This window comes from Talpa europaea (genome assembly GCF_964194135.1).
Source record: "Talpa europaea genome assembly, chromosome: 15".
NCBI classification, from domain to species: Eukaryota; Metazoa; Chordata; class Mammalia; order Eulipotyphla; family Talpidae; genus Talpa; species Talpa europaea.
This window is the reverse complement of record NC_140083.1, coordinates 54,307,271-54,334,710: the sequence shown is the minus strand read 5'-3', so window position 1 is coordinate 54,334,710 and position 27,440 is coordinate 54,307,271. Positions and strand designations below refer to the sequence as shown.

The 27,440-nt window shown below is 37.4% G+C and overlaps 1 protein-coding gene across 6 annotated transcripts in view; it reads right to left on the bottom strand.

Annotated features, from left to right (window-relative positions):
• Positions 1–2,523: 2,523 nt before the first annotated feature.
• The window catches only part of SOX5 (SRY-box transcription factor 5), a gene marked incomplete at both ends in the record, with an annotated part of 392,519 nt that continues 367,602 nt past the window's right edge, over positions 2,524–27,440 (bottom strand). For all 6 annotated transcript variants that reach the window (XM_084256237.1, XM_084256240.1, XM_084256238.1 and 3 more), the window contains 4 exons: positions 2,524–2,827; positions 3,873–4,089; positions 10,071–10,240; positions 12,364–12,476. In XM_084256237.1, the coding sequence (XP_084112363.1) occupies positions 2,524–2,827; positions 3,873–4,089; positions 10,071–10,240; positions 12,364–12,476 (804 nt within the window). The remainder of the gene's footprint in view (positions 2,828–3,872; positions 4,090–10,070; positions 10,241–12,363; positions 12,477–27,440) is intronic.

The following is a 27,440-nucleotide window of genomic DNA, read 5'->3' as shown; positions in this document are numbered from 1 at the left end:
CAAAAAAAAATTGGCTCTAGATGACTGTGGCAATTAAATAACTAAAATGAGTGATGAGAGCATAAGTTAATTAAGGTTGAACATGACCTTCCTATTAATTCACTCTTTTGTATTAAACACCAGGACCTGACATTGTTGGGGCCAATTTTTTAAAAAGGAGAAAACCTATGGAAGGAGAAGTAAAACTGTGTGAGTGAATATGTGTGTGTGTGTGTGTGTATATATATATATATATATATATATTTATGCATATAAATATATATATTTATATATATGAGCTGGAGATGGAAATTCATTTTAAATATCTAACAGCTTATTGGCTGCACTTCCAAATCAGAGCAGAATAAAATAGAAAGGGAGAAATAAATTATACATAACTTACTAATCTGGGAACAGCTGACCATTATTATTATTATTATTACTATTATTATTTTATCATCATAATCATTACAACACTAGCAAAAAGAGGCAGTTCAAATGAAAATACAGTCATCAAAAACAAACAGAAGAACAAACAAAACAAAATTTCTGACATGCAGGATGTGATCAGCTCCTCCAAACAAAACCCTAGAGCAAGTCTTTTGAGAGAGAGAAAAATAATTAAAAAAAAAAAAAACTTTTTTCTTCTTCGTATGAAAAAATCAAACTTTAGGGTCAGGTTTGGGGGGGTGGGGTGGTGGACAGAAAATGATGACTGGAGTGAAACCATCGCACATCATCCGAGCTACTAGTTGCAGTATTTACCATCTGATGCTCCAGCGCAAATAATGGCGACTGACTTTAAATGATTTCTCATTTATTTGTATAGACCCTACAACTGCTGTGACATTTGGCTGGCACCACAGGTGGCTGCTGTATGCACAGACTCTGCTGGAATCCAAAGTTGGATTCCAGTGGACCCATCTCACAGCAAAGGAAGCGTAGAGGCAATGGTCGCAGGACTCAACTGGGCTTCATTGGTTGGGATGCAATGACTTTTGATCGAATCCTGCTTTTCATGGCATGAGATGCACATGGCCTACAATTCTGAAATGCTAATGGCCTCCACTTGTTTCATGTAGAGATGGTAAATGCGTTATAAAATCATCAGTTCCCATTTCCTGAAGAGGAAAGGATGGAATGTTGAAGAAATAAACTAACTCTGTATGTCTGGAAAATGGCCAAATAGTAAGGAAAACGACGATCAATTTCTTCAAAGTTATCAACAAGAAAAAGAAAGAGTAATCATGAAGTAGCAAGCATCAGTGGAACCAAACTGACCGGGAAGGAGGAACATCTGGGAGCAGGTCACTAGTAGCTTCCATGTTATACACACACACCTCTATTACACAGGGCCACCTGATCCACCCAATAATCATCATCATAGAAATTTAAAAATATAATTTGAGCCCTACAATGGTTGTCATTTGAAGTGCAAAGTCGAGGTCAAGGTTGCTTCCAGACCAGTCACTTAGGAGGATGTGGGATTTCATCCCCAGATGTGGGTTTAACTCACAATGGTCCAAGGTTATTTCTATTAGTACCTTAATCACACACATACATACACACAAAAATCCAAGATCAGAAAATATTTTTTCTCTAAATTTCTTATGTCTCTTTCTCTCTCTCTTTTCACCTGAGAACAGCACCTACAGTTTCCACTAAAAAAAGTCAAATCTCACCAGCTGCTGGTATTTCAGGTTTTTCAAGGGATTGTCTAAGATATAACACTGTCCTAACTTAAGAAGGATAGGGAGAAAAGAAAGGGGGAGGGGAATGAACTGGGTCAACACTTCAGTACAAATTTGGCACTTGCTCAAAGATGTAGTGTGGTGTGCAACAGATAAAGAAAGTCCTCTAAAGAAAGTAATTGCTGATTTTGTGGTGGATAGCAAGGAAGTTCAAAAACAGGCTCTTAGTCCCTCTCTCCCCTCCCCATGCACAGACTTCCATCTTAAAGTGTAGAGATGGAGAAGGTGGAGAGAAGTAAAGAGAAACTCATCTTTCTTTTTTCTGTCAGGTGCGTTACCAAAAAAAAAAAAAAAAAAAAGAAAGAAAAAAAAAAAGGAAAAGGAAAAAAACCCAGAAACCCCAAAGAACAAAACAAAACTTATTCTTTTTAAAAATTGTAGCACAAAACAACAAAACACATTCACAAGCCACTTGTTGGCACTGTGTACCTGAGTGAGAATTTCTAGAACATTGTAGAACAAACAGCCATAAAGTTTATTAAAAAAAAAAAAGTTGACGGGTAAGACTTCAGTGCTTGGATGTAGCAGCTGAATTACTGGCATTATTTTACCCATAGCTTATTTCATTCTCCTTGTTGTTGATATTGTTGTTTGATTGTTGTATTTTTTTTTTTTTTTCCTTTCAAGCCTTTTGAGGCTGAGGTCTATTAGTCAGCTGATGTCCCAACTATTTAAGACTAACAGTTAAAGTAACAGTCAGTGTATGAGAAAGTTAATGTGCTTGGCCACTGGTAAGGATGAACCAGCTAGGGCTTCTTGAAGTCCTAAGGTCACAACAACATCTTGCCCCTTATCAGTTGGCTTGTCCTGCAATATGGTTTTCACTGTCACTCCCATAATCTACATCTGGATCATCCTCTTCCTCATCGTACTCATCATATATTTCTCCGTTGATGTCCTCAGACTGTATCTCCTCTTTGATGTGTGGCTCCTCTCCTTTCACGCCGTAAGTGCTCTGGATGACAGGCATCCCGGGTTCGGGGCTGCTGGACACACTCGAGTGCTCGGAGGGCAGGTGAGGGGAGGGCATTCCCGCCATGGCGATGGCTCCCGGGTACACAACTCCTGCCGTGGCGATGGGGATCTGTGCTTGTTGCCTGTTGGAGAGGAATTCCCAAAAAGACAGCGTGGGTCAGAGGGGACTGACACACAGGTCCCACCACAGAACTGAGCCGCTCAGCTTGGCCAACTCTAATGTCATGATTTCACTGTATCGCCCAACTTTTAAAAGTCGCATCCTACTTTGATTCTAATACAGGCTCTATGGATGAGAAGGCATTTGCATGTGCTTCCCATTTATTTCTTAAAATAATTCTGTTCTATTTCTAGTCCCTCTTATGGAAAAAACTGAGGCGCGAAAAAGATTAAGCAGAACTCACGTCCTTGACGGCAAGTTCATTTTTCCTTCACTAGAACAGCAGAAAGTTTCTTAAAAGTTAAACCTAAGGATAATTTTTAAGAAAAGATTTATTTCATTTATTTATGTATACAAGAACTGGGGTACGGGCCAGAGGTGTGGGCGGATGAGGGGATTCACCAGAGATAGTGTGGGGAGCAGAACAGGCAGATCTACTGAAATACACTGCTGAGGGGAGCAGAGGGAGAGTCAGGAGAGGTCTGTCCAGCCATATGAGTCACCTCTCTGGCTGGGGATTGAACTTGTGCTGCAGTGGCTACTGAGACAAACCCATCTGCCACTAGGGAGGTTCCCCTAAGGATAAGTTAAACAGAAAACCCCTGAATACAGCTTCACTGCCCTGAACTCGCCAGAACTTCACACTCTCCCTCTGTCCACTAAGCTGCAGGAGTAGTTTCTTGGGGAACGAGGGTGGTGAGGATGGGAGGCAGGAGGCAGTAATGAACACCAATTCTGGTGTTTCTAATATTTCTAAGGGTTTAACACCAGATTTCAAAAAGATTTTCAGATAGTTTATTTTCCAACCAGCCGCTGACAGGACTCACACGAGAGCCACTGTCCTGGGTGTATTCTCTTTTGGGATCATGTGTGGGGCAATTTAGTCTCTGGATATATGCTGCAGTCGGGTTCTTTTTCAAAATGCTGCTTTGGATGGAACAAACACATGTCACCCGCACTAACTACCCTAGGCACTGCTCCCCGGCCAGACACCCCAGCAGCCATACCCCACGTTGAAGTACTGCCGCATCTCCTGCCGCCTGTTGCGCATGATGGCCTTATACTCCCCGATGCGCAGCTTCTTGCCGTCCACGAGGCAGGTGCGTTTTGGCCTGGGCTTGTACTTGTAGTCGGGGTACTTCTCCAAGTGCTGCTTGCTGAGGCGGGCTTGTTCCTCGTAATATGGCTGTTTCTCTAGGTTGGTCATAGCTTTCCAGCGCGATCCTAGGAAGAGAAGCAGGTTAGGATTCCCATTTGCTTGCCGCTGAGCTTCCTAAAGAGACAGCTGAGAACAAGGAAATCTAAAGTAAAAATGTTGGCCCAAGTCGAGCAAAACATAACAATGTTGATGAGTCTGCTTATGATTCAAGAAGTGAGGTCCCCTAAGGCGAGGGGTTTGGTGGTTGTCGCCTCAAAAAATCAGTACAGTCAAAAACAGACTCTGGGCTGCAGTATATACAATGTGTGTTATGTACTTACACATTATACAATGTGTGTTATGTACTTATACATAATTCAATGAATCATCCTTCATTTCTACCTTAGATCATGAGGTCATTCAACGTTGAAGTGAAAAGTAATGCATGAACTCATTACATATTTTGAATCTGAGGTTAAATAGCTATTATTTTTACGTTGGGGTACATAACTTCTATAAAGGTTTAGACACACTTCTCATTCTCCTCAGAATGTTTACATATGCTTACAGTAATGATGACAATGCAAAATCCATTTAATGAAAATTTCCATTAGCAAGTATGCACCAAGTAGCTATTGTGTGTGGATACTGTGCAGAAAGTTTTATGTGTCTCATTTTTTACTCTCAGCACAATCTAGGTGAAGTCACCTACTAGACTTACTAAAGTCACACAATTGTAGGTTGCCTGTCTGTGACTCAATCTCAGGTGTGATGAGATTCAGAGTGTGCAACGGTGGGTATCCTCATGTCTGTCTACTCCTGTCATAGATATCATCTAGCAGAGGTCAGAATTACAACAATAACTATGTAGAGCAAGACTTTTCTCCTGAGTCATTTTTATAATACATAAAAATGTCACTTCCTGTGATAGAATATTTATTATTAATACTACCCAAAATTAGTCTTCCCCTTCTCACTTTTAGTTTTGGTTTGGATCCAACCAGGATTGAGAAAAAACAACTGTAGCTTAATTGCAAATACTTTATGCAAATTCTCAATATAAATGTGGTTTAAAATTTTGATTGTACATTAATGGCTATGTAGCAGTCAAAGCAGTAGTAAGCCTTATTTTTTATTAAGCATGTTAAAAAAATCTATTTGCAGATGAAGTATGTGTTTATCACCACATAATCAGCTGAACTCTTATCAAATGCTCAACCAAAATAACTGGAATTAGGAGATCCCCACCTAATAGGCACCTGCGCTCGCTGCTGTCCTTACAGAACCTCTCACAGTCATCTAAGCAAGATCTTTAAAGCTTCTGAATGGGTTCATTACTCAATCATGACCCGATATTTCAAATGCGAATAGCTCACTGATGAACTGTTTTTCCCTATAAATGCAGAGAATTCCTCTGGGCTGTCATAGTTATCAAAGGAAGATAGTAAAAAGGACAAGAGCTCTTTCCATGGAGTGTTTCCTGTTGGAACAGGTGTTGTTGCTTGGGTGGGCATATCCATGTTGGTGTTATAAAGACTCATAAACAGATTTTTTTCCAATCTAGACAGCTGACACTATTCTCATTTACGATAGAAACCTGGGTTACAATTCAAACAGAGCTTAAGTTTCTATTCTGTTCTCAAACTTGTGTAGAAATCCCAGGTTACAACCTAAGTTAGCTGATGAGGTCTTATCGCCTGTAGGTAGAATCTCAATCTCCCTGTCTGAAGTTATTCTCTAGAGGTTCCTGCAAACCACTGTTTCAGGGTGAGTGTAGACATAGGTAAAGCTATACTACTACTGAATTGGATCAGCTCTTTTTGTGGTGTTTCTTATCAGTGTGTACATTAGAATTTTGAACCTTAGATTCAGGAGTGGAAAAGTCAGCTTGTCAGAAATTCCTGAATAACTATAGAAGTATACCAAAAATATGTCATGTATGGTTGATTTAACCTTCATTAGTTGTCTTTATCTCCAAGTAGAACAAAGAAACTAACATTCTCTATTATAATCTGAATTGCCAAAGATTCCTCCCTGAGTCTAAATGCTTCAAAAAGAATAGGTTCCTCTACGGGAGTTTTTGTTTTTTCTGTCATTTCAAGTTTGTTATATTTTGAATTGATAAAACTGGCTTATAAAGGTTGTTTAGCTCTTTACATTTCCACACGTTTCTCAATACAGCAACTCAATAGCTAAATCAGTTTTTGTTTATATGCATGCATATTTAACCTAAATTGTCATCATTGATAAACTTTCACATTTTCGTTTTTAAACTAGTAGCAAGATACTAGCTTGTATTGTTTCATATTTGAGTGATTATATTTAGATGAAATTTTATTTCATCAGTTGCCTGGACTATAATGTAGATCTCTTAAAATGCTTATTTATACAACTGTTTTATTATTTTACTGAGGTAATATTTAAGTTACAATACTGTATAGGTTTCAGATGTCGCTTCTCACCGTGGCAGCTGTGTATAGTCACGCCACACTCACCCCCAGATCTCCAGTCATTATCTACCAATGGGCCACCTCAAACTTACTCTCTTCCCCACCTTTCCTGCTGGAAACCTCGGTTTAGTTGTTGGAGTGTGATTTGCTTTTTCCTTTATATGGTATTTGTCTTTCTCCTTCTGACTTAGCTCACTTAACATGAATGGACCTTGAGGAGATTATGCTGCTGGAAATAGCAAGATTTCATCTTTTGTAATGGCTGAGTAGTGTGCCGCAACGTCTTGATCCACTCATTTGTCCTTGGGCACTTGAGCTGTTTCCATATCTTGGCTATTGTGAGCAGTACTACAAGAATAGAGGGGTGCATGTATCTTTTGGAATTAGTGTTTTCATATTCTTTGGGTAAATACCCAGAAGTGGGACTATGCAATCATATGGTAGTTCAATTTTTAAATGTTTGAGGAACCAACATGCTGCTTTTCATAGTGGCTGCACCAATTTATATTCCCACCAACAGTTCCTGATGTTCCTTTTTTTCTAAATCCTTTCCGACACTTGTTATTTCTTGACTTTTAGGTAATATGCATTCTAACCAGTCTTAGGTGAAACCTCAGCATACTGTTTGCCTATTTCGATCTTCTGCCTATTTTTTTTCACCAGGTTGTACGGGATTGTGTGTGTATATAAATAAACCTAAGGGACTGTTTATGCTTCACAGCAACCTGTCTTGGAATGTGAGAACTTTCTTGTTAGATTTCCTACTATGTGCATGATGAATTAAGGGCTATGCAATGGCAACCTGTTATGGTTACCTCTGTTCTTAAAGCTTACATTGCCAGGGGAGAAGAATACATTAAGCAGCTAATTACAAAGTTTATTATTTTAATGATAACTGTGGAAAGTACAGGAAGCTATTAAACATATGACAAGGAGGTGGAATCAATCTTCTGTAGTCAAGAAGGCTTGGTTGCAGAAATGGCTCCTATACGAATCAGGGAGAGAAGTACATCCTATATATATATAACAAAAATGCAAACATTCTCAGATAAGTTGGCATCTAAATATGGCAGTGACTGGAATCATAAAATATTTTGACACTTGATATAATTTCTCTGGAAGTATGACTGAATCCTAAGCTACTCCATTTTATGACAGTGCAGAAGAGTGAGCTTGAGGGCTAATGTCATTTTCATCTTTTTATTAATAACTTCTGAATAGGGTTGACCAAAGAACAAGTATGGTTTTTGGTTTCAGTGCTTCGCAGGTACAACATCGCTGTCTGTAGCTGTGATGTAAACCCTGGAATACTAGAAAAGAATGGTAGGAAAGCATTTTTTGATGTCCTCAAAAGAGATGAAAACAGCTACTTGAGTTGGGTGTGGCTATATGCTTAGCTGGGCCGTCTGCAGAGAGCAAGTTTTGTGCTGCATTCAAAGGGTTAGCCTCTTACAGTGAAAGGTAGAGGAGGATATTTAGCTGATGACAAAAAGGAAGATTCAGCAAAAATTATTCAATGTTCAAAATAAGGAAAAAAAATGTCATGACAGTGCTTCTTTCCTTTCTAAATCTGGCAATACAATTACATGAGAAGTTTGAGCTGTGCTACATTGTCATCTCTGTGGGGTCTGTAATGAATTTGCACATTTTATTCCAGTGACTGTATATCTAATCAGAAAAAGATGTCCCCATCCCATGATCTAGGGCCAAACAGTAAAAGGTGATTCCTTATGTTAACAATTTCAGCAGAATGGCTTATTAAAACCAGATTTTAGGGTATTATAAAATGCTTAGAAGCCCTTTAAAATGTCAACTAGGATCCCCAGAGACTACGTAAAATGTCAACCCAGCTCAAGCGCCTGTTTTAAGCAGAATGAATTAGCGGCATGCTGTCGGAGGCTGTTATCCAAAACAATCAGTAAAGGGGAAAACATCAAGCTTTCTTTGTACTTTTATATGAAATGGGCCATTTAGAATGATCTTGTGGATATGTGAAGACCATTTATTTTGTTTGAAGCTATGACGAAATATTGAAGTCTCAGACACCTGAGAGGTTCTTTTCCCCGCTCTATGTTTAATTAATACAATTTTATCGAAAAGTCTGAAATTAAGCAGCATTATTTTTCATGTCGCTATCATGATAGTCATATGGTCTTTCCAATATTCTCTCCTTCAAACCAGAAAGGAAGTCTTTCAGCCTGTCATTTCTTTTCCATCAAGGTTTTTGCTGCATTTCCCAAAATATCTCTATCAAAATGTATTTCTTACACTGAGGATAAAGTTTTAATCAGTAGTTGCCACTTTTTTAATATTAGACACATGAATTGAATGATGCTAAAGACAGTTTAAACAATCATCATAGTTGTTTTTTTTTTTTTTGACATTTTAGGATTTCTAATTTGGGAAAAAACAGTATATTAAAACATGTAATATGCTTACATAAGTATTCTTTTTCAGAGACTTCTACCAAATGAAAATGGTATGCTTTTTAAAGATGGGGAACTCTATATGTAAGGTAGAAAATACTTATAAATAGCCAAATTAGATCAAAAATGCTAGAAAAAGCAGAAGAAAATGCATTTCCTTTTGATCAGTTCAGTATCTGATTATGCATGGATATATTTCTATACATATTCACATTTTCTGGGGTTTGACATGCTTAGATATTTTGAGATAACACTCATCTAAAGATCTCAAAAATGACTTTAGATGAAGATTTAGACACAAGTTTAAGTGGTTTGTGGTTTTTGTTTGTTCTGCTCTCACTACAAAAGCCTGTTGTAGAAAGGGTTGGCATCTGTTACCACTGTTGAGGATATGGGACCCTGACAGCACCTGACTAGCTCTGAAGTGAATGGAATTCAAAGTGCATTGTGGATCTGAATAAAACTTTGATAACCTGGATAGATTTTGTTAAAGTCAAAATTTGCCACTAGAAGTCAAATACTAACAGTGTATATAGGTTGTCCATAAAGATGAATGAGACGATGGTGTCAAGAGATTAGCACATAAGAAGTGGAATCTACCCTTCCTTTGTTCCTAGGACCTAAAATAGTCTATTATAACAACCACTTTCTGATCAGTAACTCCTCACCCATTTGTCCTGTGCGGTGTATGTAGGGTAAATCTGTACTTTGTTATCTGTTAAGCTGCAGTTGCAATGGCAGGAAAGATCTCTTCTTAATTATACTGAACATATCTGAAGTTACTAAAAGTATAAATTAAAACTGCACATCTGTATCTTATTGTGAAAATCTAAATTGATTTTCAAATACAGTAGTAGAACAAACATCTCCACTCCCATCCCATGATGGAGTCTATAGTTTTTGCAAAGGAAAAAGAGTAAATATGTCAATACCAATACTGGGTCAGGAAAATGAACTTCTCCCCAAGTCTCAGTAAAGGGAAAAGATTACAACAGTACATATATAGACACACACCTGAATTAACTACAGAAATCGGGCACATTTCCTGACAAATACAGACCACTTCATTGTCAAGAAAAGGATCAACGATGGTGCTTATAAATGGATAGCAAGACGACCTGGCTTCTTTCCTGTCTCTTTGAGTAACAGTAGAGAACAGAACTACGTTTGTCCCATATAGGCTTTTCTTACCCAGTATCTTGCTGATGTTGGAGTTGTGCATGTCAGGAAAGGCCTGGAGGATCTTCCTTCGTTCGTCTTTAGCCCACACCATGAAGGCATTCATAGGACGCTTTATGTGAGGTTCATTGCTACCGCGCCCCCTGGATTCTCTATAAATTCTTGATTCTGAGACTCCAGCACTTCCTAAAAGTAGGGGACATTGCTTCACATTAGTGTTTGAACTTCAAGGGATTCTCTTCTGTGCATGACTGTTTTTCAGTCTACTAAGATATGTGAAAATAAAAAGTACATCTGATAATTGTACCACCAGTTCTTAAGAAAAATGCTTGTTTGCAAATGTATTTGTTTTTAATACATTTCTGATACATTTTCCCTTTGTTTTAATGGACTGTGTCACAACTTTCAAGGGCATACAAGAAACTTGAATTGTGATGTCTGATGCAGACTGGAGAGAAAACAGTTGGAGCAGATCAGTGGGCATGCCAGTACTGCAGAAATATTAAATAGATTAAGAAGTTCACAAAATTGGGAACCACTAATGTTTGGCAGAATGGATGACTGCAGGTGAGGATCTGTCTCTGTTCCTGAGACTGTCAAAACAGGGAGTATGCGTGCCCTTTCTTCTCTCTGACCTTATGTAAATAAAAGCACTGCCACATAAACTTTTGACGTTAAAATACAATATAGATATTCTCTTCTTAGGTGTTTGGCTGTACTTTGAAATCATGTGTTAATAAATGCTTAATGATTGCAATGCTAGTCTGCTTCCTAAAAGCAATTTGAACATGGTTGGAAAAAGAACAAATGAAAAGTTACAGTACAACTGCTTCACATGAAGTCTACAGCCACATCTTTAAGGTGACCAAATAGAATATTCATTCCCCTGAACTTCCCCCCAATACCTAAGGCCCCATTGGTAGATATATTCCAATCAGCAAGGCTTGTGATGACAAAACACAAGCCAGAGTCACAGGGTACCCTTTGGGAGCTGTAAGTCTCTTCTCTAGACTTCAGGAGACTTGCAGATTAAACAACTTGCAGAGAAACTTGCGCTTGGGCAGAAAATAGGAGAAGCAGAAGGAAATGAGGAATTCTGATACTAAGTTTTCTGGTATGATCATTACAGGAGATGTATTTTGGTGGCCTATAAACCTTTACTTACTTTGTGATTTCCAGAGATTGCATTATCACTACACGTACTGTTCTCTTTATCCTTCATACTCCTCTTCCTTTCTTTTCTTATTTTGAAGGATTAGGAATCAACCAAATCTATTCCTACTTAAGATGTCTATAGCAGTTCACAAAATTGGGAAGCACTAATAAATTTGGCAGAATGGATGATTACAGGTAAGAACTGTTGGTGGAATTTCTCATTCATAATGTGCTCTTCAGCCTGATAAACATTGGAAAATGTTTTTTCTTACAAGCATGACTGAATTTAACAGCAACAAAAATTTTTACTGTTTTAATGCTGATTATCATGCTATAATACATAGATCATATATAGATATATACAGATTTTATCTTACTAGCACTTCTTAAAATTCATTAAATATGTTATTAGCATTGTCTTTTTATTGGCAAAAATCAGTGCTGACACATGGAAAGAGCCTCCAAAAAATGAGTTTGTAACTATCAAATGATCACTTTCCTATCTGCCTACATAAACAATAGAATAAACATTGTGGAAAGTCATCAAAGCTAAACAAGTTGTGTGTGTGTGTGTATAGGCCGGGTTTACCTTAAACAAGTAAAGCAGAAATTAGGGGGAAATATTTGGATGCAATAGGCCAGAAAGCAAAGACTTTTCTTTTGATACTCAAATGAATAAAATGCAGTTCTGGCAGAACTATATGGTTAAATGCTCTGTGTTGGTTAGAGCCCTGGCGAGTGCAGAACTGGACTTAAAAATGGAATTGGCTGAAGGTATAGAGCAGACAGCTATGTATTTGGGAGATTCTCCTCATAGAGTTTGACAGAAGAAAACTTACAAATGAGATAAATACTCATTTCAGGAAAATTTGTTTGAGGTATAAGATTTAGGGAGGTGAGAGAGTAGATGGTGACCCCAGAATATTTGCCTTGGAATCCAGTTCAATGTCTGGCACGTTATCTTGGTAATATGTACCTCCTGGAGGCTGTGCTAGGGACTACGGAGATGACTTGCAAACACTTAACAGAGAGCTTGGCACACTTGTGAGTGCTTGTGTATGGTCAGGTATGAGGGGATGTTTTTAGTATTTTTAATTAGCACTAAATAAACACTTCTGCACACTACTGAGAGATAACTGGAAATTTGCACAAACCATCAGAATCTCCACTCATGTTAAAGTCCATCATGGCGTGGCTAAATTTTCCTTCTTCATTCTGTTTAACTGCCAGTTGCTGAGTCAGACTCTCCAGTGTTGTTTTTTCCTTCAAATAAGAAATTTATAATGAGTGCTCAAACTGGAAATTATAATTGTTCAAAGACATCTTTTTGTGGGCTGAACAGAATACATTAGCTTTTGGGATGGGATGTTGATTTGTTCCCCTTTGCTCGGTCAGTTTTTTACACAGAGGTCATTGAAGCAAATGATCACCAGGGCAATGGAAGGAACTCTGACACTTTGAGTTCCAACCGTCTTGGCACTTGAGTTTGGTGTGCCTAAAGAACATTCACTGAGATTCTTGAGACAACCTTCCTAGGCCACAGAGTGCACAGAAACTTTATGGAAGCACAGTACTCGGAGTGCTTCGTTTCTACCCAGACAGAAGAAAACAGGAAAGTGGCATGGGGACCCAAAAGTCTGGTGAACAAGTGACAGAGCTGTAATTCAGAGTAGCGCCCTCTGGTGACCATCACCTTCAGTGCCACTTGCATTCCCCATGTAAGTGGAATAAGGAAGACATTTAATATTCATTGCTGTTTGTAAAGTCTGAGCATTCACTGTGAATGCCTGTTACTGGGACCACAATTTCATTTGGATTGCTAAGCCAAAAGAATCAACTGGTGAATTACGGTGAGAAACTATACTAAACTGAGATCTGCAAAGTAATCAAGTCATTTAAAAGCATGAAGTGTATGATTTGAATTCATGGAGATCATAGCATTACAAACTGAATTATTTTCCAGGAAAATATAGTGCTTGGTAAAAATTACTTGACACATTATATTTCCAAAGTAAGTAATTCAGATATTAAGAAAACATATACAATGAAAGGTTTACAACCTTTTTTTAGCATTCACCATCATTTCTCTGAGGCCAATGTGGCTTCCAACGCAATTTTAAGGGAAGCATCTATTGGATTTCATAACTAAGTATGGAACAATTATTGATACAATAAAAGTGTCACAGAAAATAATCAAGAACTTAAGGTAATTGTGTTGCCACCAAGAACCAACAGGGTATTGAAATTCTTAATACAGTACATACTTTAATACTACATAAACAGAGACAGACATTATAGTATGTACAAGTGTAATACTGCCATTCTCTTAATTTAGTGGCCTTGGAACTCCTGTTCTCTGTTGTAAGCATAAAATATTGTAGGAAACTGGAAACTGCATAGTTTATATCAATATTAGTTCTAGAGGAATTTACAATGCCAACGTCAAAATCAATTATATTTAAAATGTAGAACCTGATGTAGTTTGGTTGTTGTGTAAAATTATTTTCAGGTGCTTTATATGTTCTGGATTTCTTTTGCTCACAGTTCATTGTGTCTATTTATCTGAGTTCAGGAGTACCAACAACACTAGCTTAACAGACTTTATAGTGAATGTAGCTGTTAAAATAGAAGACAGCTACATTAAAAGAGCCTCCTTCCATCAACATGATCTGAGCACCTTGGGTTAGTTAAGGCATCACAGTACTTTCTTTGGCACATATATAGGTATGGATTGCCTCTCAGGTTTTGATTTAACAGTATACAAGGCAATAATGTTACTTATTTTCTAGAGAGTGCTCCATTCTTGAGTCCAGTTTTTCAAGAAGAAAAAGCAAAATGAAGGCAGTTGGAATAGACTTTTAAAGTTCTGAGATCAGCTCTATGGATGGTGTGCCACTTACCAAGAGGCTAAAATTAGCAAATGAGGAGAAAGAAAGTCACAAGTTTTACAAATAAGTAATCTCCATAGTACAATTAAAAACCCTAAAATGGAACCTACAATGCTTTTTAAGAGGGTGTCAGTAGGAGATGGTGAAAGTCAACACGGTATGCTGCTCTATTTTCATGACCCTGTGCACAGTCATTAAAGCTAATTCTCAGACATGTGAACAGGAAAAATGAGAGGGAATTGGAGAACGTGACTTTAATTAAAACATCTTGCAACAGCAAGTAAACCAAATGGTAACATTGTCACCTTTCACTGACAATAAATTTTGAAGTACAGTCAATATAATAAATCCGTAGTAGTTATAAGGTAAATATATGGTAACTAATATGGCAAATAATTGCCATATGATCCATATGAAAATGGTTTAAATAGTTCCTGTAGAGAGAGAGTATACTCACACACACACACATACAAATTGAGTTTTTAGGTACAGAGGTAGATATAGATCTGTATGTGGACAGGAGTCTAGGTAATATAACTAAACCACTAAAGCATGAACAGAATTTAAGAACAGTTGTTACAAGTTTAAATTCAATCTATTCAAGCACATAAGAGGAGAAAAGAGTGAACCAAACATTACAAAGAACAAATGCTAGTTCATGGCAAAGATTTCTTTTTCTACCCCACCCAGCCCAAGCTGTTCTCCCCAAAAGAATCCACCTATGCACTCTCATGTGTAAAACCCAACTGTGTGAGATTGGTTTTATTTAGTTAAATATTTCCCTTTACAAAAACTTTTTGTATGTGCAAATATTACTGAAAAGGCAATTCTTTAGAATTAATGCCTTGTAAACAGAGACAGCTGAAACAAAATAAGGGCAATAGTACTCAGTAGGAAGGGAATAGATGGGAAGATATTGAAAATGGGAAAGATCAAGCAAATTGAGTTTGTAGAAAGCTGTTTATGGGCACAGGTGACAGTGTGAATCAAATTCATGATCTTAGTTCCAACTGGTCATGATTATTTAAAAAGAGTAGCCCATGCCCTCATTTTTAGATCTGTTTTGTAACCCAGATCCATCTGATATTTAACACACTTTATGGTTCTCTTACCGTAAACTGGCAAGATTCACTGGTTTTCTTTTTTTTTTTTTTGCATTTGCAGAACTACTTGATAATAATTTTGATGTGCTCTGAGTAGACAGCACACAATGAGTAACTACTACAAAGTAGTAAAGATGAAATAGTCTTAGTACATTTCTAAGTAAGGACCAAACAAAATGACCTGTATTGCACTCAAGTAAAAACTATCAATAGTAATAGAATTAACAACTAAGATGTCTTTTGGAAAGTTGGGTCCTTATCTTGCTAATCAAACCTTATATAACATTATAGATTTACTAAAATGAGGGGGAAATAGTAGGTAAAGTCTGTTCTAATTGAAAATCTTCTGATGGTGAATTGACTTGAATACAAAGGTCCAAATGAATTAGATCTCATCTGCAGAAGAAAATAAAGGCCATGTATTTTCTTGGGGTCAAACGAGTAACTCTAAAACTCATTTGGAGAACTATTATTAGTATATAGATCATGGGCCCTGTGGCTATCAAGTGACTTGCATAATGGAGAACAATACCTATATTGGTTGCATATGACACCAGCAACGGTGGGAATCAACAGAGCGCTAAGCTAGGAACTATCTAAAGAGGTGGACAATTAAGTAGAGGTGGTTAGCCAAGACCTGTATTTTGATTTTTTTTTTTTAAGAAGGCCCATTTGCTTTATTTATTTATTTATTTATTTATTTATTTATTTATTTTAAACTATTTATTTATTTATATAAGCACTGGGTATAGTCAGAAGCGCGGGAGGGTGAGAGAATTCACCAGAGCCAGAGCGGGGAGCAGAGCAGGCAGAAGGATCGAAGTACACTGCTGAGGGGAGCAGCGGGCGGCGGGAGAGGTCTGCGCGCCATGTGGGACCCTCCTCTGGTGGCCGGGGAGCAGCTGGGGATCGAACCGGCGCTGCAGAGGCTGCGGGCAGCTTCGCAACCCAGTGCTCAACCGCTGCGCCATGGCGGAGGCCCAAGACCTGTATTTTGTTACCTAATAACATGAATGGACCTAAAGAGGGAATTATGCTTAGTGAAATGAGTTAGAGAAAAAAAAGTTTTGGACTGTAAGATCAATTAACAATTACCAGAAGGGGATGGGGAAGAAGGTGGGTAAATCAGGAAAAGGGGGACAATAAAAAGTAGATCTGGACGTTTTAGTGGTGAACTTAATGTAGTACATAAACATACTGATTCTCAGTGACGAACACCTGAAATATGTTTTCTACATAAATCAAAATTACAGGAATTGTTCATTCTAAATATTAAATCACAACAGTTTTTTTCCTCTAAGGCCAGATGGTCAACAGATATGCAATAAAAGAGAATTTGGGCAGCAACTCTAAAATTTGTTGAGATTTTTTTCTTTCCACTTGTCCAACTATGACAATGTATTTATCCCTTTTCCCCTTTTATTGCTCTATTAGTTCAACTCACTCAGGAGAGAACTTAAAATTCAATAGATTAGTAAAAGTTCAAATGAACATCCTCTGTTGATGTATCACAGGGCAATGAAAATAAAGACGCACACGAGCTGTCTTCTACAGGAGGTAGATATTTCCTTAGTTACACAAACCTAAATTAAATAGTGCATGAGTGGATGGTTCCTCCATTGCTCCTTGAAATTGGGATTTGTGTAAGTGATGAGCTTTGCTCCCCATCAGACACATACACACACAGAGAGAGACAGGCTGTGGATCAGCTATCCTAATGGACATCCCTGAAATAAAGCTCACAAAGCTATAAAACTCATAAAAAGCACATGCATGAAATGACAGAATTGAGTGTGACTGTCAAATGTTGACTCAGTAACAGTTAAACCCCTTCTGGCTGTACTTTTTTATGGTTCTTTCTGTCCTAATGACACGGGAAGAAGAAAGAAACAAAAGAGGTTTTTAACCCTTCAATTATGTGAACCTCAAAGACCACCAAAGAAGATAAGTCATTATATTATAATCTTTTGTCAGAGTTTTTTTTTTTTTCATCAACTTCAGTAAAATCAAAAGAACAAAAGCCATGTGTCCATCTCCTCAACCTCATGGCTTCACCCATTCTTACTGAGCTTGCCATTTTCTCAACAATAACCACTTGCCCACAAAACACTAAGAGCACCAATGGGAAGATTTGTAAAAATTATATAAAAGCTATATACATACACACATCCCACCAACACAAATGCAAGTTGAAATCTTTGTGTGGTCAAATGTGAATTTTCCATAGGGCATGCCCTAGTACTTTGAATGCTCGTTTCCTTCCATTAGAGGATCGCACACAAACTAAGGGGTTGGAAAGGTGCATAAATACCCTTTGGGCTAGTTATCTAAAAATCAGCCTTATCTAATCCTAATTCTTTTCTCCTTGTAAATTTAGAGATTGCCCTACATAGTGAATATAATGAATCTGTACCCATAATTTTGTTCCACAATCTAATTTCTTTTTTTATGAAATTTGGTAGCCAGATTGATGAAATGCTTATTGAAGTGTAATTCCAGCTAAATTTCTTACAGTTATTTCCATCAGGCATTCTGATAGAAAGTATTGGCATATAAAGTCTTTTTTAGGCAGTATTATGAAGTGGAAGATAGAAGGAATGAAACACAGTTTCTGTGAATTCAAGACTGCAAAGTCCAGGTGAATATAACTTTCCAAGATAGTAAAATGACTTGTAGAAAAAAATGTTGAATCTCTATTTGATTTTTAAAAACTTGATTCAAAGTAGGAGGATATTAGAAAGTTGATGACAAGTAATTCTGATTTTCATGAATGAATAGAGAAAGTTGTGGTGAACAGCTTAGGAACTTAATGCATGTTCTGGAAAAGACAGAGCTGACTGCTGTAAGGACTACCTAAGGGCACTTAGCAGAGGATATCATGACAAGCAGTAGCTAATAGGGATTCATGGAGGAAACAGTGTTATAATGGCCATATGTATATATATTATATATATATTTTTTTCCTACAGGAATTGGAATGACCATATGATTTTGAACTCTTTCAGCTTTGGATTATGTTCCTGTCAATATCCTTATCATGATGGAGAAATTGCACGCAACCCTGGAAATGAGCATTGAAGAGGGTAGAAAGGTGAGACTGACAATAGCTGTGTTTAAGTATCTTAAGAATCTGCAAGTTTAAGAAGAATCAAGATCTGTTATTTGTGAAGATGAGGATTTGACTGTATGTAGTCAAGCAATAGAACACTGACCGATATTGTAAGTGATTGGGTAAAATGAACCACAGAAGAGTCATCTAATAGAGCTGTCTATCCATGGAAACAACTAGCTCAGCATATCAAAAATTTCACCTCTCTGGAGGATTTCAAGTTATTAGCCATATTTAGTGACTGAAGGGGCGATTCATGTCAGATGACAGGGTGGATTAAAGGACATTTACATTTTCTTTCAAACCTGTATTTCTATCCATAAATGATAATCAATGAACAGCCTTTGAGGAAAGTAAGTTTCAAAACTTAAAGGCACACCATTTAAAACTGGGCATTACATAATCATTTTCTTAAATTCAAGGATATTTCAAATCATGAAAAAATCAAAGTCTAGTTGAGAGATATATTTTGTGAGGAGACGGTCCAAAAATAATTATTTACAGATTTAGACAGTTTGTAAAGGAGAGAATTACATGCCCAAATTCAACATTACTAATTCAGTTCTTAAAACCCTGCCAGTCCAGAGAAGCCTCCAAGCTTAGGGTATAATGCACAGAATAGTAGTGCAAAGGAGTAGGTAGGAAATAAATCCTTCACCCAGAAGGTTCACTTGAGCACTGACAGTGAAGCGTGGTGCCTGCTTACCCACTGAAGAGGTGCCTGTGTGTATACTTGTGGAGGAGGGAAAACTAAGACCCGGAATTTCAAATATCTAGGTATGTGGTCAGCATTCAACCCTAGTCTAAAAAAGGGCTCCCCCCCCCCCACCAGGGCAGATACAGATACTGTGCACAGAATCAAGTCAGAAGGGTTAATGTGAGAAAAACAGGAGACTAAGAAAAAGAAACAATAGAATTCACAACCTACACAGGATGTCCGGTAGGTGGGAGGGCCACACACATGTAAACAGAAAACTGGAATGCTGTCTGATGAGAATTGTTCTGTAAACAATGGGCAACTCAGTTATTGAACTACAGAAACATATAGGATTTTTCTCTTTAAATTTTCCTTTTCATGAAATAAAAGCTATAACACTGTCAGCATTCTTATGAATGTAGTCTCAGTAGCCAGTAGTTAAACTCAGTTAAATAAATGTAATTGGACTATTTTAAAGAGTCATGGCTTGGTTCAGAGGGCTGGGTCTGATAAAGAGGACTGGGTGCATCAGGGTTATAGATCATTTTTTCAATTATCCTGGTAGTTTTAAGAGGAGAGAGACAGAGTATGTAACATATAGATTAGATATTTAAAAGCTCATTTTAACAAACAGCTAAAATTTCACTTTTTTTTTTAATCAGAGTTGAGAAGCAAAGCAAGATTAAGCATATACTTTTTGTTTCATTAGCTCATCCTCCAGTGAAGGGGCAGGTGTGTAGTGAAAAAGGCCTAGGAAGGGAGAAGAAATAGGAAAGATAAAGACTTGGCAACAAGTTATATATTTGTATGCTGACTGTTTAAATGAGATTTTCATGAGAAAGCCTCAAAAAATGCACCATGGCATACACCTAAGCAGGGCTGGAACATACAGGAAGACAGGCACTGAACTCCTATGCCTTGGTCTACAGAACTGGCACGTGTGCCAGAAGATGTTTGTCTACAAGCTGATCTACCACTTGAATTATTCCTGTCTCATTAGCAAGTCATTCTCATTTGTAAAAGAGGAGCAAAGGTGTGATTGGAAAGTTTCAGTGACACACTGGGAAATAGGAAAATACTTGGAATTTAACTTTTAAACTGTATTGGTAAAGTGACTTGCAATGAAGGACAACAGAGCATACACTACTTCTACTATCAATAAAGTAATTAAATACAAATGTCTCTAATTATTCCAGTGCCTTAATGTACAGCAGTCTTGAAGAAAGCTGTCTGGGCTTGGGGATGAGGACAGGAGAAGGAACAAAAAGACTATTAACAAACCAGAATTTTAGAAGTAACATTTCTTGAAAACAACCAAAGTAATTCTTACTTTGTTTTTAAAAATTTAGAAAAGTCAGAAATGTGGGGATTGAAGTGTAAATTTACAACCCCATCACCTTGGCATACTTACTGTTGATCTTTTGTTATATATTCTAACTTTTAGCAATTCATTGTGGGAATATACCTTTAAAATACCTTGATCACTCTTTGCATAGTGTTTTCAAACTTGCTTTTTTGGAACACTACTGTGAGCATATTCTTGAGTGAACAGACAATTTCAATCACCAGAGAGGCCTGTGGGTATCTATCTGTGAGCCCAATTTGGCATGCCCTGCATGTCTCATTTTATTGGACCGTCCTGCACTAACCCCTCTACCAGAATGATGTAAAGAACACAAGACTCTCTGTTTGAAAACATGCACAGCTTTTCTAGGCTTGAAAATTAAACCATAAAAAGTTTACAGAAAAAAAAAAAACCTTTAAAAAGCTCCTTAAAAACTCACACCATAATTGCTCCCCACCAAGCGTGGGCACTTGCTAGCTGCAAGTAGTGGCACGGTGACAAATGTAGCAAAACTGAAAGCGGGCTATACTAAGAGAAAGAAAGTCTTCCACTGGCCATCTGTGAAAATAAGGCATGTGGCCATTAAATGCAGAGGCTGTAAATATACACAAACTCCATGAAGCAAATGGCAAAAAAGGACTAAACTTCAAGCTCAAACAAATCAAAATGTTTAATGCATAGTTACCACTGCTGGACGAAAACAGCTCTGATCTTTGCAGGCTGCAAACTCGGCATGTATTTCAATTAAATACCCCAAAAAGAAAAGAAAGAAAAAGAAAGAAATGAAAAGACACGCAAAAAAAAAAAAAAAAACCCAAAAAAACCATCTGGAACAAAGGGCTATAGACAGCCTATACTCAATTTCTAGAAACAAACAGCCCCTTCAACATGCACCAGCCTGTCGAGAATGTCGATTGGAATTATTGAAAGGCTGACATATCGAGTGATGGATGGGTGATGACATAATACCTATTTGCCTTTTTGTCATGGTCTTTGAAAACTGGCTGCTCTGTGCTGATAATATTCACTAAGGGGTTTTCCTCTCCCCTCCTGTCCCATAAGAAGTGTTCCCTAGCTAAGACACTCAGAATTCAGAAGGTTTTATGGATGAAAAACAAAAGAAAAGAAAACCTAAGGATCAAATGCCAACTTGCACGTAAAAAGCTGGTCTAGATTTTCTAATAATCAGTTGCCTAGAAAGCAGTTCCCTACCCATTTTATATAAAAATCTCAGAATAGAAAATCCAAAAATGAAAAGGCAAATAGTTAATTTCAGATTTTATGTATCTTTCAAAATTACCAAGTCATTACATGTAAAAATCATATATATATATGCATTCACCTTTATAAAGAGAAGATATTAATCCTCTGGACTAATTTAACTTGTTCCCAGGTAGTTTCTGATCAGAGGATTTTAAAGTTTGGGGATTTTTTAAAACACACTAGAAAAATCTGCTTTACCACACTGTCGCAATGATTTATTTCACTTCTTCATTTAACCGACATGCATTCCTCTTTCCCAAAATTTCTCTAACCACTGAAATATCTAATCCTAACTGAACTTCTTTAGCTAAAGGCAACAACTATACAAGCCAGCCATAAATCATTAATTAACTGTAGCATCTTCCACTGAATGCAGAGGTTTGGGTGCCTTCATATCCACTTTTTCAAAGCAAAGCCAGTAATTCACCACCACTCACATGCCTTCTTCTTATCTAAGGAAAAGAGCATGTGTTAGATAATGCTGAACTAGATACACTGTGTCAGTTTCTGAAGAGTTAACACTGCCAGCCCCATCCATCAGATGGCCAGCGAAGCATCAGGAAAGAATGATGGATGTAAAATTATTACAGGGCTGCCATCCCATACACTTACTGCCATTTGTAACTAATGCTGGGACTGACATACTTTTTTTCATTATTAAACATCCACATTAAGTCAACATTGGTCACTGTCATTTCATGTTTGGCATTCTGTTAAAGGGAAAGGAAAGGGTTGACAATGGCAGAAAAGGAGACGCTATATTGGAAGATTTTCTAAGTGCGAGAGTAATAAATTTAACCTGTGTTTACAAATCAGTATCTATAGTCTGTGCTAAGGCTTCTTACGAATATGTCTGACAAGCAAAAAGAGAAACTGGTGTCATTAGTAACCATCACTTAAAAATACATTTTATTCACCTAATTTTCCTCTTAGTCTATGGAAATCTGCAAAGACTTTTCACTGAACGTCAGACGGAAAATTAAGACATTTTCCTAGCTATTCTTTTTTGCAGTTATAGATGAACTCACAGCATGTGTGTTTAGATTTCAGGAACTCAAGAGACAAATAACTGAATAAATCCTCTACTTTTAGAGGTACATGTATATATTTGCAGGCTTATTTTGAAAACGAATACAGAACTTTGCCTTATCATGTAGACAGCATGTGTGTGAGAATATAGCCATTGATTTAATTTATAACTATGCAGTGTTTTCTTGAGTGCATACGCCTTACATATATTGTGTAAGTAATTTAATTCTCCTACACAACCACCATTCTGTTCCTCCTTTTCTTCCCTGTCAATACTCTTTGATCTTAAAAGATAGCCATTTATCTCAAGGAGGTTAAGATAAGGTCTTTTATTCAGTTCCAGAAAACGATTCATGATCAATTTAAAGCAGTATCTCTTCCTTTGGCCAGTAATTGTTTAAAAATGCACAAATGACCCAGTTCTATCCAAATGAGACATTTGTAGAAAGCTTCCTGAGCGGTGGAGTGAAACAAATCTCTGAACTTAGAAAACTACTTTTTGCTGAATCTGCCTGCCTTTATGGGACAGATGAAGATGCAGCAACTTTTTGTGACACTAAGAGAAATCCAGAGAGTCACAGAGATTTCAACACTGATATCACTGAGCTAATGAAGTTATGCCCCCCCAGATACCTGAATCTCACTATGTGTTATTAATCATTACTTCTTAAAGCTACTGTATGGACCTTCTTTGACTTATGACTGGGTTACATCCTGAAAAAGCCATTGAAAGATGGGCCTCCCCGGTGGCGCAGCGGTTGAGCGCTGGGTTGCGAAGCTGCCCGCGGCCTCTGCGGCACCGGTTCAATCCCCGGCTGCTCCCCGGCCACCAGAGGAGGGTCCCACATGGCGCGCAGACCTCTCCTGCCGCCCGCTGCTCCCCTCAGCAGTGTCCTTCTGTCCTTCTGCCTGCTCTGCTCCCCGCTCTGGCTCTGGTGAATTCTCTCACCCTCCCGCGCTTCTGACTGTACCCAGTGCTTGTATAAACAAAAACAAAAAACAAACAAACCAGCAAACAAATAAATAAAAGCGTGCCTCTATTAAAAAAAAAAAAGCCATTGAAAGTTAAAAATATTAAGTTAAAAATGCATTTCACATAGCCTACTGAACAGCATAGCTTAACCATAAACATTCTCATACCACATTAGTCTATAGTTGGGCAGATTCATTTAACACTATTTTACAAGTAGTGAATAGCTCAGATATTTACTGAACACTATACTCAGAGTGGAAAACAGAATATAGCTGTTTTGGGTTCTCACCATTAATGTACAGCTGCAAGCACACTGGGCACGAAGAATGTCCAAAGCACTGAATTAAAATTAATTGCTAGGTGACAGTGGTGCTAGGGCAACAGAGTCATCAATTTCTGTCTTCTGATGAGGCTCAAGAGTAGCTGGTAGAAGACACTGTGGGTACTGGTTGTTTAGCCTCACGACTGCATGTGTGACTAGCAGCTGTGGCTCACTGCCTCTGGTCAGCATCACAAGAATACTGTTATCAGAAATTGCTAGTCCAGGAAAAAACTAAAACTGTAAGTTTGAAGTATGGTTTCTACCAAATGCATATTACTTTCAGACCACCATAAAGTCAGAAAATCAAAGCCAAATCATCACAAATTAGGGACCATCTGTATTGAGGTTTCCTCATAAACTTTAATGAAATGTACTTCTAACAGATAATAAATACAACATAGGCATTATCTCCTTAGAATTACTACATTAGCAGTGAAGGAGATTAACAGAAACTTCTGGCCTCGTCCTCATTTAAGTTGAGGAAATTGGGTCTCTGTTACACTAGTATTGGCTGTGGGAAAAGAAAGAAAAGGATTTTATAATCTATTAGGTATGGGCACCAGATACTTTCAAACAAAAGGTCACAAAAACCTAGGCATGTAGTTGATTGTATGTCAAAATGGAGCTATTTATCAGACTTATAGAGAGGATAAAAAGACTCAAATTTAATCAGAAATGATAGAGGACAGATTACGATGGATACCACAGAAATAAAAAGGATCGCAAGCACTTGGATGCCAACAAACTGAACAATCTAGAGGAAATGGATAAATTTCTCTAATGATATAATCTCCCAAAACTGAGTCATAAAGAATCCAAAAATCTGAACTAAGCTATCACAAGAAATTGAATAGTAATCAAACACCTCCCAAAAAACAAAAGTCCAAGTCCAAATGTGACTTCACTGGTGAGCTCTATAAAACATTCAGAGAAGATATAATATCGATTCTCATCAGACCCTTCCAGAAAACTTCTAAGGCCCCAATAGCATTTTTTAAGATATAGATTAAAGGCAGAAAAGCACAAAAGACCTCAAATTGCCAAAACAATCTTAAGGACCAAATAACAAAAATAGAGGTATCGTGCTCCCTGACTTCAAACTATCCTACAAAGCTACAGTTACTAAAACAGCATGATTATGGAATAAAAATAGGCAAATGAATCAACAGGATAGAATCAAGGTTGAGAGCCAGGAATATTACCACACATAATTGGATAACTAGTTTATGAAAAAGAGACAAAAGCACACACTGGAGCAAGGAAAAACTCTTCAATGAATGTTGAACAGCATACACAATGTTGGACAACCATACACAAAAGATTGAAACTAGACCACTATCTTATATCATATACTGAAGTCACATTCAAGACTCTGAAGACCTGAAATCATAAAATATGTAAAAGGAAACATAAGCTCTTTGACATGGGTCTTAGTAATGTCTTTGCGGATTCATTTCCAACAGCAAGAAAAATAAAAGAGAATATAAAGAAACAGGACTATATTTAACTGGAAAGTTTCTATACACCAAAAGAAATTTGAATTGAAGCAAAAAGGCATCCTACTGATGGGAAGAGACATTTGCAAAAACCATTTATCAGACAAGGAGTGCATATCCACAATCTATAAACAATTCATATAGTAAGTCATACAACTCTACAACAAAAAAGCAACCCAATTAAAAAGTGCACAGAGGATCTAAATAGGTATTTCACAGAGAAGACCTACAGATGGCCAACAGTTCTTCATTACTTATTAGGAAAACGTAAATCAGACCACAATAAGACTTCACCTCATATCAGTTAGAATGGTTATTTATCCAAAAGTCACAGAGAAAAAAAAGCTGGTGAGGATGTGGAGAAAAAGAATCCCTTGTGCACTGTTGGCACCAATATAAATTGTGAGGTTCCTCAAAAAATAAAAGTAGAGCTATCATAAGATCCAGTAATCTGACTTGTGGGTATTTACCCAAAGCATATGAACACCTATCAAAAAGATATATGTGCTCCTATGTTCATTACAGCTCTATTACTGTGGCCAAGATATGGAAACTCAAGTGCCCGAGAATTCATAGGTGGATGAAGATGTGGTATATATACACACAATGAAAAACTGCTCAACCACAAAACAGATAAAATCTTGCATTTTCAATAATGTGAATGGACTCTGAGGGGATTATGGTGAGATGAGTCAGAAGAAAGAAAAATACCATAAAATTTTGCTCATTTGTGGAATGTAAAGAAAGTGAAAGCAAATTGAACACAACAGACACAAATTAGACTCTGATTATGGAATGATGGTTAGAGGAGAAGGTATGGGTACAGGGGACTGAATAGTAGGTAGTGGACAGTGGCTGGACATTTGGTGGTGGGAATGGTGTGATATATACTATCCCTGACGTGAGAAATTGTACAATGTTGCCTCAATAAAAAGGGGGAAAGAAAAAAAAAACACTATGCCCTTTGGAGACAAGCAAAGTGGGTGTTTTTTTCCATCCCAAAACAAAAGTAAGAGGGTCCTTTTTTTTTCTGATTCTTCCTACCTGAGAAGTTCACTTATTCATCCATAACATTAAACTGTAATAGAGCTGTGTGATAAAAGATAACATTATTTGAATATACAATCTATAATTAACCAGAGATGACAATTATAAATAACACTGTGTCCCAGAGTTTCCAAGAAACCTGACATACACAGTTCTTGGGTATGTTGAAACATTTCCAAGAAAAGTAAAGAAATGAAAAATCTTTTAAAAGTCTTCAATTAAAATGTGTTTCAGTAAAAATGACTTTCATTATGTGTTTTGGTACATATTACTGGAAAACATTTGTTCCTATCTTCACACCTCTAATTGTTTTCACTGTCCAATTACAGCTTTCAGGGTTAGGACCATCTAGATGGAACAACCATTTTGGTCATTTGAAATGTGAAGACAAGTTAATGTGTGTAAGGTTTGCCTACTCAAGAAAATGGATCTCCACGACAGGATTCCAATTATCTGGATCTCAGGTCATGCTATCACCTTTTAGAGTGATGGAAAGCACCAGGCTGAGTTTCTTTTCCTTCACCTTTTCCTTTTTCCCAGCTCCTTTCTGTCTTTCTCTCCCTGACTCCTTACATTTCATATACTCTCTGGGTTTAGAGAAAAAAATGATTTAGAGCAAAAAATGTCCTTTTGCGATTGAAACGATATGAGAACATGATGGCACAACACAAAAAAGGAACTTCATCACACATTCTATTTACATCTCCTTTAAGAACTCTGAAGTCAAATTTCAAACCAACTATTCATCTACCCATGTTTTGTCCATGGATGAAGTGGAATGATTACAAAACTCCTTTAAAAGGTAAGTAATATGAAAATGACAACTCAATGTACATAGTGATATTGCTTTGTCTATCCCTTTGTCAACTCTGGTACAGAAATGATTTATATGGATTCTGAAGACTATGGTGGCTACCAGTGGGGAAGGGAGAGAACAGGCTCAGAGGGGATAAGG